Here is a 16,752-nt window from a genome sequence, read left to right as displayed (position 1 = left end):
CCACTAAATAGTGTTGTTTTATTCTTTGCCCATCTACCACTAATGGGTCACAGTCAACCAAAATAAATCATGGGCTCTCCACACCATGAAATTCTGGGTTCATAATAAAACTGCAGCCTGTGACCACTCCTGGGATGGACTTTGCACACTGTGAGCCCTAATAGTTATTTCTCTCCAACCCAGAAGAGCAAAGAAAGTTTCATTCATCTTCATTAAAGATTAACAGAGTCCAGCCCTGGCTAGGTTTCTCAGTGGTTGGAGCACCATCCCATACACCAAAAGGTTGTGGGTTTGTGGGTTCAATTCCGGTAAGGGCACATATCTAGGTTGTGGGTTGGGCAACTAATAGATACTTCTCTCTCTCTCTCTCTCTCTCTCTCTCTCTCATTTATTAAAAACACACACATATACATATCCTCAGGTGATGATTAAAAAAAAAAAAAAAAAAAAAGGTCATGTCCTAACTGGTTTGGCTCAGTGGATGGAGCGTCGGCCTGCAGACTGAGGGGTCCTGGGTTCGATTCCATTCAAGGGCATGTATCTTGGTTGCGGGCACATCCCAACTGATTGATGTTTCTCTCTCATCGATGTTTCTAACTCTCTATCCCTCTCCCTTCTTCTCTGTTAAAAAAAATCAATAAAATATATTTAAAAAAAAAAAAGATCGCTAGAGTCCAAATTGGCTATGCCATTCTATGTGGATTGTGTGGGCCTGATTACATCTTGACATTTAGCAATGGGGTAAATATTCATTAAGAAATACATATTATGGCCCAGCTGGTGTGGATCAGTGGTTGAGCATCAGGCCATGAAGTTAACAATTTGATTCCCAACTGGGGCACATGCCGGGTTTCAGGCTCTATCCCCAGCAGTGGGAGCATAGGAGGTGGCCTCTCAAATCATGTTTCTATCTCTTTCTCCCTCTCCCTTTCTCTCTCTCTCAAATTAATTTTTAAAAAACATTAGAAAAAGAAATACATATTAGACCAGGCCAACTTTTACATATGGCATCGGCCATTCAAATGCCATTACATATGGCATCGGCCACTCTTCTACTCATGAGTTATTCTCACTCTAACAATTACACCTGATTCAAATGATACTCAGCCTTAAAGATGGGAGGGAAGAGGACTCTCTGGATCTCCATAGATTCAACCACAGGCAGGCTACAAGTGAAGGAGAATGTGGATGTATTACAGCTTATCTAGAGAAAAATGACCAGAAAAGTGATGGTGATCAAAATCAAAGTACAGGAGGAAGCATGCCACTATAGGATTCAGAACATTCATTAATTATTCCATTTGTTTTAATGACTAAAATTTTTAAATCTTCACCCAAGGATATGTTTTATTGATGAGAGAGAGAGAGATGTTTGAGAGAAACATTGATGTTAAAGAGAAACATCAATTGGTTGTCTCCCATGCATGCCCTGACTGGGAGTCAAACCCACAACCTAAGCATGTGCCCTGGCCGGTAATCAAACCCTTAACCTTCCAGTGTACAGCTCAACACTTCAACCAACTGAGCCACATCGGCCAGGTCTAATGACTAAAATTTGATGTGCCATTTTCCTACCAGTTTGTAATCTTTCTGAGGAAAGAAGTTATCCTCAGTGCCTGTGTGACAGTTACAAAAGGTATAAATATTTGCATAATGGGAAATACAAGAAGGAGAAGAAAGGGAGAAAGGAACAGAAGAAATATTTAAAATGATAATATCTGAGAATTTCTCCTGAATTAATGTCAACATCAAATCACAGATTCAGGAAGATCAGAGAACACCAAACATGATAAATGCCAAAACAACAACTACAAAATACTATACTTAGACCTATCATTTTGCAACTACAGACAATGAAAGACAAGTAAAAAATCCTAAAAGAACCCAGAAGAAAAAACACCTTATCATAACACTAATCAAAAGAAAGTGGGAGTAGCTATATTAATTTCAAATAGAGCAGACTGACAGGAACATTATCAGGGATACATAGTGACACTGCATAATAATAAAGAGGTCAATTCTCCAAAAAGGCATAACAGTCCTTAATGTATATACACATACCAATGGTGTCAAAATACATGAGGCAAAAACTGATAGTACCACAAGGAACTTTGAAGTTCAAAATCTCTGTGAGTAACGGACAGATCCACCAGGCAGAAAATCAGTATGGACAGAGTGGAACTCATCGACACCATCCATCAATTGGACATAATGAGCATCCACAGACTACTTCATCTAACAACAGCAGGATGCATGTTTTTCTCAAGCTTTCATGGAGCATTCATTAAGACAGACCATATTATGGGCCATAAAATACAATATAACAAATTTAAAAGGATAAAAATCATATAATGTCTGCTTTCAGACCTAATGGAACTAAATATCAATAACTGAAAAGTAGCTGGAAAATCCCAAATACTGGGAGATTAAACAATGTGTTTTTAAAAAGCATATGGGCCAAAGAAGAACTCTCAAGAGAAACTAAAGAATATTGTGAACTGAAAATTAAAACACAATCTATCAAAATTTGTAGTATACAGCAAAAGCAGTGCTTAGAGGGAAATTTTAACATTGAATGAATTTCTTAGAAAACTATATAGAAAGATCTGAAATCAGTCATTTAAGGTTCCACCTACAGAAACTGGAAAAGAAGAGGCAATTAAATCCAAATTAAGCAGAAGAAAAGGAAATAATAAAAATTAGGTATATCCAAAGAAACTGAAAACAGTGATTTAAAAAAATACATATATGCACTCCTATGTTCATTGCAGTGTTATTTGCAATAGCCAAGATTTGGAAGCAGTCCAAGTGCCCATCAGTAAATGAGGGATAAAAAAAACTGTAGTCCATTGACACAATGGAATATTACTCAGCCATAAAAAAGAAGGAAATCTTAACTTTTGCAACAGTATAGATGGACCTAGGAGGTATTATGTTAAGTGAAATAATCCAGTCAGAGAAAGACAAATACCATATGATTTCACTTATATGTGGTATCTAATGAACAAAATAAACAAACAAAATAGAAACAGACTCTTACCGAGAACAGACTGACAGTTCTCAAGGGGCGGGGGGGGGGGGGGCAGGGTTTGGAAAGCTGGGTGAAACAGGTGAAGGGATTAAGCAAAAACCCCTCATATAGAGACATCAGTATGGGAAGGGGAGTGAGGGCAGGTAAAAAAGGGTGGAGGGCGAATAAATGATGATAGGAGAAGATTTGACTATTGGTGGTGAATACACAGTACAATATACAAATGGTGTTATTATAGAATTGTACACTTGAAACCTATTTAATTAACCAATGTAACCAAAAAATTTTCAATAAACATATATTTTAAATACATTAGAGCAGAAATCAATGAAATAGGTAACAGTAAATCAATGGAGAAATACAATGAAACCTAAAGCAGATACTTTGGAAAGATTAATAAAAAATGGTAAGCCTCTAGCCAGGTCAACTAAGTAAAAAAGAAAAAGAGAGGACATAAATTACTAATATCAGAAATGAAACAGGAGACATCATTGCAAATCTCATGGATATTAAAAGGATAATGAAGAAAGACTATAAATAAATCTATGCCTGCAAATTTTATTACCTATATAAAAATGGATCAATTTCTTAACAGATACAATCTGCCAAGACTTGTGCAAGAAGAAATAGTCACTCTGAATAGGCCTGTATCTATGAAAGAACTTGAATCAATAATTAATAACCTTCCTAAACAAGAACCACCAGTCTGATATAAGGCTTGACACTGCATGATGGTGAATGATGCAGGCAGGTCCAAGTAGAACACAAGGGAGAGACAAAACATTTCCTTCTAGACAAGCTGTCATCTATGGTTTTGACAAAGATGAAGAGAATCACAGAAGCCTTCCTTGGGAAGATAGCTCCCAATGCTGTTGTCACAGTATCACCTTACTTTCATGACTCTCTGCATCTCTGGTCTCAATGAACTTAGAATAATCAAGGGTCCAACTGCTGTTGCTTTTGCTTATAGCTTAAACGAAAAGGTTAGAGCAGAAAGAAATGAGCCAATCTTCGCTTAGGAGGTGACACTTTTGATATGTCAAACCTCACTATTAAAAATGAAATCTGTAAGATTAAAACTACAGCTAGAGAGAGCCATTTAGATGGAAAGGACTTTGACAACCGAATAGTCAACTCTTTTATTGTAGAGTTCAAGTGCAAGCATAAGAAGGCTATCAGTGAGAACAAGAGGGCTGACCAGTGCCTCTGTACTGTTTGTGAGTGTGCTAAGTGTACCCTCTCTTCCAGCATCCAGGCCAGTATTGAAACTGAGTCACTCTATGAAGGTATCAACTTCTACCTGTGTGCAATTGAAGAATTGAATGCTCATTTATTCTGTGGCACACTGGACACTATACATAAGGCCCTTTAAAATACCAAGCTAGACAAGTGCCAGATCCCTGAGATTATCCTGGTGGGTAGTTCTATTTGTATTAACAAGATTCAGAAACTTCTGCAGGACTTCTTCAATGGAAAGGAACTGAATAAGAGCATTAAGCCTGAGGAGGCTGTTGCTTGCCCTGCAGCTGTCCAGGCAGCCATCCTATCTGGAAACAAATCTAAAAGCATTGGAGATTTTATCTTGAATATTACTCCTTTTTCTCTTGGCATTGAAACTGCTGGAAGAGGCATGCCTGTCTTCATCAAGCCCAACACTACCAATCCTACCAAGCAGACCAAGACTTTCACTACCTACTCTGACCACCAGTCAGGTGTGCTCATTCCGGTTTATGAAGATGAGTGCACCATAACCACAGATAACACTTGGCAAGTTTGAACTCATAGACATACCACCTGTACTCTGTGGTGTTCCTCAGATTGAAGTTACTTTTCATATTGATAGCAATGGTACCTTCACTGTCTTTGCTGTGGTTAAGAGGACAGGAAAAGAGAACAAGTTACCATCACTAAACACAAGAACCCTTTGACTAAGGAAGACAGCAAACATATGGGCCAAGAAGCTGAGAAGTACACATCTGAAGATGAGAAGCAGTGGGACAAGGTATTTTCCAAAAATTCACTTGAATTCTTTGCAATCAATATAAAGGCAACTGTTAAAGGTGAGAAACTTCAAGGATACACAGAAGATTCTTGACAAATGTAATGAAACCATCACCTGGCTTGGTAAGAATCAGACTGCAGAGAAGAAAAAATTTGAACATCACCAGAGAGAGCTGGAGAAAGTCCGCAGCCCTATGATTCCCAAGCTGTCCCAGAGCAGGAGGCAGGCCAGGAGGAATCCCTAGTGATGGAGCTCCTTCGTTGGTGGTTCCTCTTCTGGGCCTACCAATGAAGAAGTGGATGCAGGCAATCTGAAAACACATTTAGTTTTTGTTCTATACAAAACATCGAAAGACCCAAATTTTAGCAAACTGCATGGCTGAGCTGCTATAGAAACTGGCATTCTTGATACTTAAATATGAAACATGTACACAGGGAAAGGAAATGACCTTGTTCTTTTTTAAAATAAAATTTATCTTTATTGCTAAGAGTATTATAAGCGACCCTCTATTTTTCCCCCATTTCCCCCTCCACCCAACTCCTGCCCCACCCCAGGATTCCACCCCACTATTATCTGTGCCCCGTGGGTAATGTACATAGGCATACAAGTTATTTGGTTAATCTCTTCCTGCCCCACCCCCCTTCCCTCTGAGATTTGTCAGTCTGTTCCATGCTTCCATGCCTTTGGATCTAACCTTGCACTTTTTAAGCATTATATTATAAATGGAAAACGCAATGTCTTAAATGAAAACGTATTTGAAATTAGCACACAAAACAATTAAAAAACAAACAAGAAAATCACAAACTTTTATTGCATCCAGATACAGTTTTCTTTTCAAGATACAGAACAAAACAATGGAGGCATGTTTCTCTTGAGCCTGAATAGTGTTAATTATGAGAGTGGATGTTTGAGGGTGTAAGTCTTACTGAGTACCAATTATAAAGTGACAGTGCCATCTACATTTTCTTTAATAAATACAGTTTGTATGAGTGTGGGACCCAAGCAAAGACCCATCTTTCCCAGATGTTGCAGGTATTATTAATAAACCCACTTAACAGAGGTAAAATCTGGGACTTTAGTATATCAGTCAGCATAAAGTATAGGAAATAGAAACATCTCTAGAGAGTTCAATCAGAACAGAAGTCAATACACAAAGTATGAGTCCACAAAATGGTAAGATGGCCTAGGGCAGTGGTTGGCAAACTGAGGCTCGCGAGCCACATGCAGCTCTTTGGCCCCTTGAGTGTGGCTCTTCCACAAAATACCAACTTCTGCGCATGGGCCATGAAGTTTCAATCGCACTATATGTGCGTGCCTGTACATGGTATTTTGTGGAAGCTCGCGAGCCGCAGTTTGTCGACCACTGGCTTAGGGCATGGAGATTTTCTTCATTACAACAGAAAAGGAGAAATTACAGACAGATGAAGTTGGGCTTTGTTTGGGGAGAGCGGGTATAAATATGTAATTGATATAGAGAAGATGAAAAAGTGTCCATCCAATGGCTTCTTTTGGTCCATGAAATGAGGCAGCTGAGAAGACTAGCAATGAGGTAGGAAGTTTGAGAAGAAAGAAAAGGTCTGAAAGTAGATGTGGAGCATGTTCAAGGAAGCTAGTACTAGTGTGAATGCCAGAAAGCTTTCAGATTCAGTTGCTGGTGTTAATCATTAATTTATAGGCAAACAATATGCTCCTTATGTTCATGACCGTTACCAAAATACATATCTGGTTATCAGTTTCATATTCCAGAAATAATAAAAAGCACTCATAATATTGCTTTGTGAAACCTTGAACTTGTTTCCACTTTACATAAGCCACACAGACAGTCCCAGCCCATGCCCAAATTCTATCAGAGAAGGTATTTCAGTCTCATGAGGTTCCTTCCCTTTCAGCACCTGTGGACATCCTTCCTCTAACCCAGATGACCTCCAGCTCCCAGCTCTGAGCTGCTGAGAGAAACGTCTCTAACCAGAGCTACTTCAGATCACGGGAGACCCAGCCCCACATCAGAGCAAAAGTAAGTCTGGAGCCCCTGCCTATGGAGGGGGTCAGTCCCAAAGTTGGAGGAAGAGGCAGTTTGAAGAAAGGACCGAGTTAGTGTTCTGTGAAAGGTTCTACTGCACAGACAAGGTGTGGCTTGAAATAGCTGTGCTTCTTCACAGGAAGGTGGAATGAAAGAAGACAGGAGAAGAGAAAGGGAGTAGGGATAAAATAATTATGCTAACTAAAAGTTTTTGGGGGCTATTTGTAATTCCCAGAGGTGAGAGTCTCTTTCTAGGTGTTTGCACTCTATTACTTAATCTGTGACACCTAGGCCAGTGGTCTTCAAAATAGAGTATATACATCTGAGGGTGTGAAAAGACTCTACAAGATACTCAGAAAGGAGTAGTGTGAATAAGATGAATGTTCATATCCTCAAACCCCATATGTACTCTTCCTTAAAATTGGTTGGAGAGGCTAATTCCCCATTCCATCTCTCATAGTTGTCTTTCTTTTACTTTAAAATCAAGGCATAGCTTTTCCATCTTTTCCCATTCCATTTTTCTCTTTCCCTGCCCTTCTCTTTTTGAACAACCCAGTCTGAAACTGTTCAGGTGTGCATAGCAAAGTCCACATCTGTTCTGGCAGTCAGAGGGGCAGGGTGTAGAAGGGGAATGGAGGTGGCCCCCAGCAAGGGGTCAGAGCCCATGTAGTGAAGGGATTCCAACCCATGGAGGCAGCCTGACATGAGGGAGGTGAAAATCCATGGGGGGAGGGAGTTCTCCAATGAGACTTAGAGCCAGAGCACAGTGAGGAATGGGTACGACATGCCAGAGCCCACACCAGGTAAGGAGGGGTCCATGTGGAGGGAATGTCTAGCATAGTGCTAGAGAGGGTTGAGGAGGGCATGCATGAAGGAGAAGTAGAAACATTGGTGAGAAATTGGCTTCATACTGTCAGGGTGATCAAAGAATAAATATATTAAGGATCAAGAGCCAGGATTCTCACTTTCAGAGAAGAAAGTTACATATACTGAAGGGATTTGGGGAGACTAACACAAAATCACTAGCTGGTGATTTCAGTGTTGCCTGAGGAAGTAGCCATGGTGGATCAAGTGAAGTCCCTGAAGGAATTTACCAAGAATATCAGACTGATCCAGCAAATTATGATTGAAAGCTGGCAAAGTACTCTAAATTCCTGCTCTTAGAAAGTAAGGCCCCCTAACTAGAACTGGTGGTTACTTGAGAGTTGTCTGAGAGAACCCCAAGCTGCCACATCATCTTCCAGGTGCTCCGGAGACTTTGTAGAACAGTAAGTCTTGTTCCTGCTTTCCTTTTTTCAAAACCATTTTCTTTGGGAAACATACCATGTGTGGTGTGGAATACGTACAAAGGAACAATTGGAGAAACTCTATTGGGCATTTTAATTTTGCAGTGAGTTCTTATGAAGAGATTTTGGTCAAGACTGACCTATTTGAATAGCTCAGCAGTAATAGACTCAAACTTTTTGCTAAGTCCCCACCTTTCCCTATCAGTTCTTTCAACAGCTTCTTAGCTCTCTGTATTGTTTCCACAGTGTCCCCTCCCTGTTACTGGTGGGGAGCTGGTTCTGTCCTGTTAAGGAGGTGGGACCAGTTAACTTCTCTTGCCCAAGTGAGATAGATGCCATAAAATGTTGTTCCTAACCTGACCTTTCCTATACTTTCAAGAGATGTGGACACTAGTAGGACTTCATATTTCATCCTTATATGAGTTTAAAAGATGTCTTATATCAATTTTCCCACCAGTTGATCCCTTAAGAAGGCTTTACAAGATGAGCAGCAAATGGGAAGCGCAACTTATGACAACCTGCTTGGTGACAGCAACTACACACTCTGCTTGATCGACCACCTAGATTTAGTTTTCAGCCAACTACACTGAGTTCTGCTGTCCTTCAGAAAAAGGATCGCATAGATCAACAAGAAGAATTCAAAATGTAGGTGCTGGAGGTGCCCATATGTGAACCTGTCTGGGGTGGATTGGAGGAACAAAGAGGCCAGGCAGGGATTCTGGTGGAGGCCAAAGCATCCGCACCCAAACTCTGTCCTTACTTACATAAGATGTATATTTTTGGTCAATTTGCAGTTGATACGTGCAAACTAACTGCAATGTGATTATCTTGACATTGCATGCACTTTCTACAAAGTAAACTCCTTATTCTGAAACATTGCATGAGAAAAAATTCAATTGGATTTTCAATCCATTCAAGTTTCACAAGAAATTTCAACATTACATTTGTTCATTTCATTTTATTTTATATTTTCTGTCACCATTTATCCCCTCCATGCCCTCTTTCACTCCTCCCTGTAATAACTCATGAACATTACATTTGTAAATGAAGGAAAACAACGAGCTGTTATGTTCTTTAAATAAAATTTAAAGAATGGGAATATAAAAGATTTTAAAATTTGTATCATTTACTTATGCAACTAAAATATCTTACCAATGGTGACTATCAAGAAATTAAAGAGACTATCATTGGTAATTATAATTGAATATTGATAATTATCTGTAGTCATTTCAAGTATACAATTGGAAATTAAAAAACTATATTTATTCAAGCAACCTCAAAAATTATAAACTTTTAAGATTTTTAAGAACATCTCTTCTAAATTTATATTTAATGTATTTCTCAATGAATTCTATATCATTTTTATTATAATTATATAATAAACAAAAAGTGTCATATTTTTTCCATGAAACCCATATAGCCTAATCCCCTTAAAGTTTCCTACAGTGAGCCCATAAAATAACATAATTTTTCTCTGCTTGCCATGATATTAAAAAGGTTGAGAAGTATTGCCTAATTCATGGAGAACTAACACATGTCCCATCCCTGCAGTTGCTTTCATGGTCCTTAAGAATTTACACAATTATATATCACAAGCCTCTACCAGTTCAGGATAATTTCCCCCACATATAGAGCGAGCATATTGCCCCTCCACTTAAAGAGACCATGGCATTTGGAATGTCTTCCCCTCCATTGTTTGGGCCAGCCCTTCCTAGATACTCGCTGAGCAGCAAGATCTCAGCCCTGGGCCTTGGGCAGCAAACTTCACAGCCATGGACACCAAATTCCCAGTTGTAGTGGTTACTGAGGTGTGACAGCCTCCTCCTCAGTACTACTACTAATTTATCTCTTTTGAAAGAGGTATCAGAAGCCAGCCTTGGCCAGGCTAGGAGAGGTAATGAGGCTGGAAATCATAGAAGCCACCTACTTTTCCTGTTGGTCCGAGGCAGAGAAACCCCTAAGCTCCTGGACCCTCTAGAAACAAGGTCCTGTCTCTGGATCACCAGACACTATGTACAAAAGGTGTATATTTTGGAGTGAGCCATCAGCATGTAGATAGTAGCTGGAGCCATGAGATTATAGTATAAAGTGGGATGAGAAAAGGATCCAGGACAGGGCCCTGGGGGAGGCGCAGTTGAGCTGTGAGGTAAAGAAGAGGAGCAGCAAAGAAGACAGAGTTGGAGCAGACATATATGCATAAGGAGCAGAAAGACTGGAAGTGTGAGTGCCCTGAGTAGTCCTGAAAATCAAGGGTCCCAACACTCATAGAAAAAGGAGCAAGAATCTTACTCTGTCCTTCACCTTAGTCCCATAGATAAGATGAGCCCCTTACCTGTCCAATAGTGGGATTCCTGTGTTCCTTTCTTTCTCTGCCCCTTGACTAAGTATCAGAGATCTCTTTTTATCTCTCTCCTCATTACAGTGTTTCTCTCCTTTTCCAATGAGTCATGGGCACAACGCCTTGGGATCACCCTGCCTCAGTCACCTGAGGAGGCAGCAAGTCTCTACAATTTATCAAGGCAGCCTCATCTCACTCTACCTCTGCTTCCAAATGCTCATATTGGTTACAGGTAGGAATCCTTATATGGGAGTATGATTCTCTGATATGAAAGGGGAAGGAAAAGGTGAAAGGGAGGGAAGCTGGAAGACAAAGTTTGACAAAAATACAATGCTACTTTCAACAACAAAGCTTTAAAAAACAAAAAGAAAAAGAAAATGAAATACAAATGCTATGAGATCCTGGGGAAAGTAAAAAAGTTAACTTTATTCCACTTACTATCAGACAGTATACTGGCATTTTTACTCGTATCTCCTGGTCCAGGCCTGCTGGTGTGTGTGTGTGTGTGTGTGTTAGTGTCTCTGTGTTAGTGTGTGTGTGTGTGTGTGTGTGTGTGTGTGTGTGTATACACCTGAGTACAAATGTACAAATGTGCATGTGGTGGGGCAAAGACTGAAAGAAAGTAAAAGAGCCTCAAATGGTAATAAAGAAGCATTAGATCCCCAAGATAATGTAGTAGATTTTGGAAAACAGTAGCTTCTATGCCCCAATTTCTCATCCCATGCTCCTGGCAAACAGTAATAATGATTCTCACATATCTTTACCACTGAGCTGCTTCAGATTGTTTCTCAACACAGTCATCCAACTATCCATTCAGAGCCATCAGAACTCCTCCCTCCTACTGACAAGGACAGAACCTGAACTGAAGGAGCCAGCATGTCTATTCCCATCTCCATCAGTCACATTCCTCAGGTCCCTCTCCACAGGGTGAGTTAAGTGAGGAGGTTAGGGCTCAATTTTTTTTTTAAGTCCTTACATGAGAATATGTTTTTCATTGAAGGAAGATAGAGAGAAAGAGACAATTGATGTTAGAGGAAAACATTAATTGGTTGCCTTACCTATGTGCCCTGAAGGGGGACTGGTAATCAAAACCACTACCTGGGTATGGGCCCTAATAAGGAATCAAACTGAACACCTTTGTCTGTATGGGATGATGCTTCAACTGAGTCACACCAACCAGGGCTAGGGCTCAAGATTTAAAGAGGCACTTGCTTTCAGGATCTTGAGGACCCAGCACCTATACCCCAAAAGTGAGTGCCTCCTCAAAATTTGTGCCCTAAGTGTGTGTGTGTGTGTCTGTGTGTGTGTGTATATTTATATAATTATATTTATATTTATATTTATATTTATATTTATATTTATATTTATATTTATATTTATATTTATATATTTATATATACTAGTGGCCCGGTGCACAAAATTTGTGCACTCAGGGGAGAGGGGTGTCCCTCAGCCTGCCTACACCCTCTCCAATCTGGGACCCCTGGAAGGATGTCCTACTGCCGGTGTACAGGGATTTGGCCTAAACTGGCAGTCGGACATCCCTCTCACAATCTGGGACTGCTGGCTCCTAACCACTCACCTGCCTGCCTGCCTGATTGCCCCTAACCACTCTGCCTGCTAGCCTGCTTGCCCCCAACTTCCCCCCGTACCAGTGTGCTCACCCCCAACTACCCATCCTGCTGGCCTGCTTGCCCCCAGCCGGCCCTCTGCTGGACTCCAAATGGCTCCATCTTCTATTCCATTTGTGTCCTTTCCATCCTTAAGTTAATGTGTCCTTAATATGTGGTTATGAGATGTCTCTGTGACTGAGCTGGGAAACCTTTCACGTTTCTATTTCCTTTCCTTTCATCTCAGGATAACTGAGCTCTGCGGTTTGTGAGGGACCAAAGGCCCTGGAAATACAATGCTGAGCCCTCTGAACTCATTTTATTCTTTATTGTATTATTTGATTCCTGGGGCTGAATTAAACATGAAAACAGAAGAAAATATACCCTTAGATATATAATCTGAGTCATTACCTGGAGATTTCTGCGGGAGTTAACACTGAGGCATGAGACACGTGTTTATTGGTCAGTTTCCTCAACTATGGAACGAAGGTTGATCCTGCCCCTCGGATCCTTTGGAGGTTGGATATGATGCATCCAGAGGGATTAACTGGCAGCTCGGAGAGTATGATCAGAAGTCAACAGACACTTATTTCCTTTACCCAGACAGAGTTAGAAAAATATAACTTCTTTTATCATAACAGCAGCAAGGGCTATGCCTGTGGGAGGAGGAGCAAGGAACCAGGGCTTCCCCCTTGCTCCTTCCCCCCCTCCCTCCCCCCATCCCTGAACTGGTCCAGCTGCTATTGCTATCCAGGAAATGCTCAACTCAGGTTCTGGCCCTGCCCATCTCACAGGGAGGAGCATGTGTAGTTTCTTGTAGACACAGAAGCAGCTGTGGAGTAGGGAGGTGGCGGTTTTTCCCCTGAGCGGGTGCTTAAGTCTTTGTTGAAGTCTCCACTCCAGAGCCTGTGAGTCCGAGTCCTGGGAGGCTGCACAGTAGAGGCACCACATTCCTTTCAGTAGAAACTGAAGACTGATAGGAGCCTGCCAGCTGGGGGGAAGGGCCAGGAGGTCTGCCTTGCACCCATTTGCCAATCCCCAGGCCTGCTTCATTGATCTCGCTGCCTGAGCCCCGCCGCCTGTGGCTGCACATGGGGGCCTGGATGGCGGCTCACGCTGTCGCTGTCCTGTCTTGCCTGCAGTATGCAAATTAGCCGCCATATTTGTTGACGGTTTATTTGCATATCACTCTGATTGGCTGGTCAGCATAGTGAAGGTAAGGTCAATTTGCATCTTTGTCTTTTATTAGATAGGAGGCTATATATATATATATATATAATTGATTTTTTTACAGAGAGGAAGGGAGAGGGATAGTGAGTTAGAAACATTGATGAGAGAGAAACATCGATCAGCTGACTCCTGCACACCCCCTACTGGGGATGCACCCACAACCAAGGTATATGCCCTTGACCGGAATCAAACCTGGGACCCTTGAGTCTGCAGGCCGACGATGCTCCATCCACTGAGCCAAACCAGTTAGGGCTGCCCTAACTCTTTTGCTTGTCTCATTCAGCAAGGCCTAGACATCCTATTTCTAACATCTCCAACTTTCTCTTAGCTCTGTCTGTATATTCAGGTCAGAAAAGAGATCCCCAAGATTCAGCAACTATCCCATTTCACACCTGGTCCCCAGTAGTGGGTTATGATGAAAATAGGCAATCATATATGTAGTCAACACCCTTTCATTTGTCCTCAGCCCACCCTGACTCTATCTCTATTTTCTTTTCAGGAGCATTCCAAGTCCAGGGGTCCCATGAACCCATGGTGGCCATGCTGGGTGGTGAAGCTGAGCTGCCCTGCAGCCTTGAGCCTCGTCAAAGTATTAAATATATGAAAATAAGCTGGACCCGAACCCTACCCTCCCAGGTGGTGCACCTGTATGAGGATGGGCGGGACAAGCCTGAGAAAGCCATGGAAGAGTATTTAGGGAGGACACAGCTTGTGAAAAATGTCATGCATAAGGGGATCGTGGTCCTGAAAATCCTCAATGTCCAAACCTCTGACAATGGGCAGTATTGCTGTGTGATTCAACATGGCTCCTTCTACAGTGAAGCAGTGATTGAGCTGAAAGTGGCAGGTAATGGCCACATTTATCCCCTTGACACCCCACAGGGCTCCTTTATCTGATCCAGTTTTACTGGGAAATATAAAGAAGTCATAGGAGAAAGGGAAATGGCCATTATGTCTACTCACCCCATCAACCATATATCACTGCTTGGGACTAAATAAAAGATAATAAATAGACTCACAGTGGGAGTCAAGAAATAGGCAGGGGCCATTTGTCTTGGACTGTGTTGGAACCCTTTCTAGCCCAGGAGTCTAAGCCCCCATCTTTGTTGCCAACACTTCTTCAGAGTTCCCTGTTCTTCACACTGAGTTCTAGTCCGCAGCATAAACTCTTCAGAAGCAGGGGAGGGATGTGTGTGCAGGAAAATGAGCTTAGGACCTGACTTCTCTCTCTTCCTCTTTCCAGCTCTGGGCTCACGTCCTCAATTCCACGTGGAAGTCACTAAATCCCGAGAACTCCGATTAGAGTGCAAGTCAGAGGGCTGGTTCCCTCGGCCAAAGGTCCAGTGGATGGACTCTGAGGGAGGAGAAATTCCAGCTCAATCTGAGACTCACACCCAGGACAAAGGCGGCTTGTCCTATGTAACAACATCACTTTTACTCAGAGAAGCTTCTCAGAAGAACCTGACATGTTCTGTCTGGAACCCAGTTCTAAATCAAAAAAAGGAAGAGCAATTCTCCATAGCAGGTCAGTTTTTTCTCTCCCCTCACTGTGCCCACAAAATGGGCCTGATGCTCACACCCATGGCAGTGGCAGCTCTACGCATATAAGCTCAGTTCTGCTCTCTTCATCACACCTACACCAGTCTCCATGCCAGGATCCAACTTCCCTCCACTTTTTCTGCCTTTTCCCATCCTTTCCTGACATATTTTCCAGTCTTCACCTACTTAAGCTCTTCATCATATTGGACCTTTTTGTCTTAGTCCATTCAGGCTGGTATAACAAAATCCCATAGACTAGATAGCTTATAAATGACATAATTTTATTTCTCACAGTTCTGAAGAGTGGAAGTTCAAGATCAGGAGGTCAGCATAGTCAGGCTCTGGTAAAAGCCCTCTTCCAGGTTGTGATAACTAACCTTTCTTTGTGTCCTCACATGGTAGAAGGGATAGGGAGCTGGAGGGGGATATAAGGTGGTCTCCTTTATAAGGATACTAATTCCATTCATGAGTTAAGGACCTCACATTGGGCATTAGGATTTCAGCATATAAATATTAATGGGACACAGGCCCTCCAACCACAGCACTCTTCACCAAAAACCATTTTCAGACTTACTCCTTACTAGCCCTCCAATAGGTCAATCTCTCCTGCTTCTCAGTTTACAATGTTTCTCCTCAGTCTTTTTATGCTGTATTCTTTCTCTATTTAGATGAGCTGTTGCAAAAATGCTATGAGCCTAAACATAGATCAATTCCTGTTGACATGCAGGACTTGATCTACCTTGTGAAATATATATGTATATATCTTACTATACATATATATTTCACTTCTTTCCTGATTTCAGCCAGGAACAATTGTCTTGGCACAGTTTTCTTAAATTTTTATATTTCTTCATAGAGGCTACTATTCATTAATAATTTTTGAATTCATACCTAAATGTTTGGCTATAATATTCATCTATGCTATGGAAGCATTTTTCTAGTGAATCTTGATTATTCTTTTTGTCATTTTTCCATGTATAATCTTTGTACTGTTCCTATGCCAATCTTATTGTCTTGCTCATTATTCCATGCATTGAGTTTTCCTGGGCCAGCTATTTCCACAAGTCTCCTGTGAGGCAGGGAGGGTAGCGCAGTCTTCCACAGTAGCTGATTCTCGCAGTCCTACAGCTACCACAGAGACAGGCTTCTTCCTACCAATATGGCCCATGTGTGTGAACATTTGCATATTCCATGCCCTGTTTCTCCAAACAAAAATAGTTCTAGAATGCACATCTCAGGTCGTCATTTGTTCCAAAATGAATGTAGCTTTGATCTTCAAGGTATGCCTCTCCTCAGTCAGTCTATTTTTGTTAGTACTTTCTGACATTTGCTATTGTGTGGTCTTCTAACCATTCTCCACACCTCTCTTCACCATCTCCCACCTGGAGTCTATGTTATCATAACTATTTTTAGCAGACTTACACCTATTTTAAAGTCTGGTGTTTGCAATTTTTTTATTTGTTTAGTTATTTTTTTGATGATAGTTTATTTGCAATAAAAGAATGGCCATGAGAGCAAAAGGAGAAAAGTGGAGTCAAAGTGAAGACCTACATAATGTGCCCTCTCTCTAGCTCTTAAATTTCATACTCTTTCTTTCTTTCTCTCTCTTGCTGAGCGCGGGCCTTTTCATTTGCTGTCACCTCTGACTGGAACACTCTATTTTGGCTTTCTTCTTGGTATAATTTATTTCTAATTT

At 41.2% G+C, this 16,752-nt stretch overlaps 1 protein-coding gene and 1 pseudogene across 1 annotated transcript in view; both read left to right on the top strand.

The window, feature by feature from the left end:
- Positions 1 to 2,063: 2,063 nt before the first annotated feature.
- On the top strand, positions 2,064 to 5,415 carry LOC132241777 (heat shock cognate 71 kDa protein-like; annotated as a pseudogene).
- A 1,423-nt stretch (positions 5,416 to 6,838) lies between these two features.
- LOC132240730 (hemicentin-1-like) overlaps positions 6,839 to 16,752 on the top strand; it is a 346,372-nt gene continuing 336,458 nt past the window's right edge. Inside the window, exons 1-5 of the mRNA XM_059708312.1 lie at positions 6,839 to 7,047; positions 8,797 to 8,984; positions 10,762 to 10,909; positions 14,017 to 14,364; positions 14,761 to 15,042. Of these exons, the coding sequence (XP_059564295.1) occupies positions 10,780 to 10,909; positions 14,017 to 14,364; positions 14,761 to 15,042 (760 nt within the window). The 5' untranslated portion in view covers positions 6,839 to 7,047; positions 8,797 to 8,984; positions 10,762 to 10,779. The remainder of the gene's footprint in view (positions 7,048 to 8,796; positions 8,985 to 10,761; positions 10,910 to 14,016; positions 14,365 to 14,760; positions 15,043 to 16,752) is intronic.

The sequence above is a fragment of the Myotis daubentonii genome, chromosome 9 (genome assembly GCF_963259705.1).
Source record: "Myotis daubentonii chromosome 9, mMyoDau2.1, whole genome shotgun sequence".
Lineage (NCBI taxonomy): Eukaryota > Metazoa > Chordata > Mammalia > Chiroptera > Vespertilionidae > Myotis > Myotis daubentonii.
The sequence above is the reverse complement of the archived record's forward strand: the minus strand, read 5'-3'. Positions and strand labels throughout refer to the sequence as shown.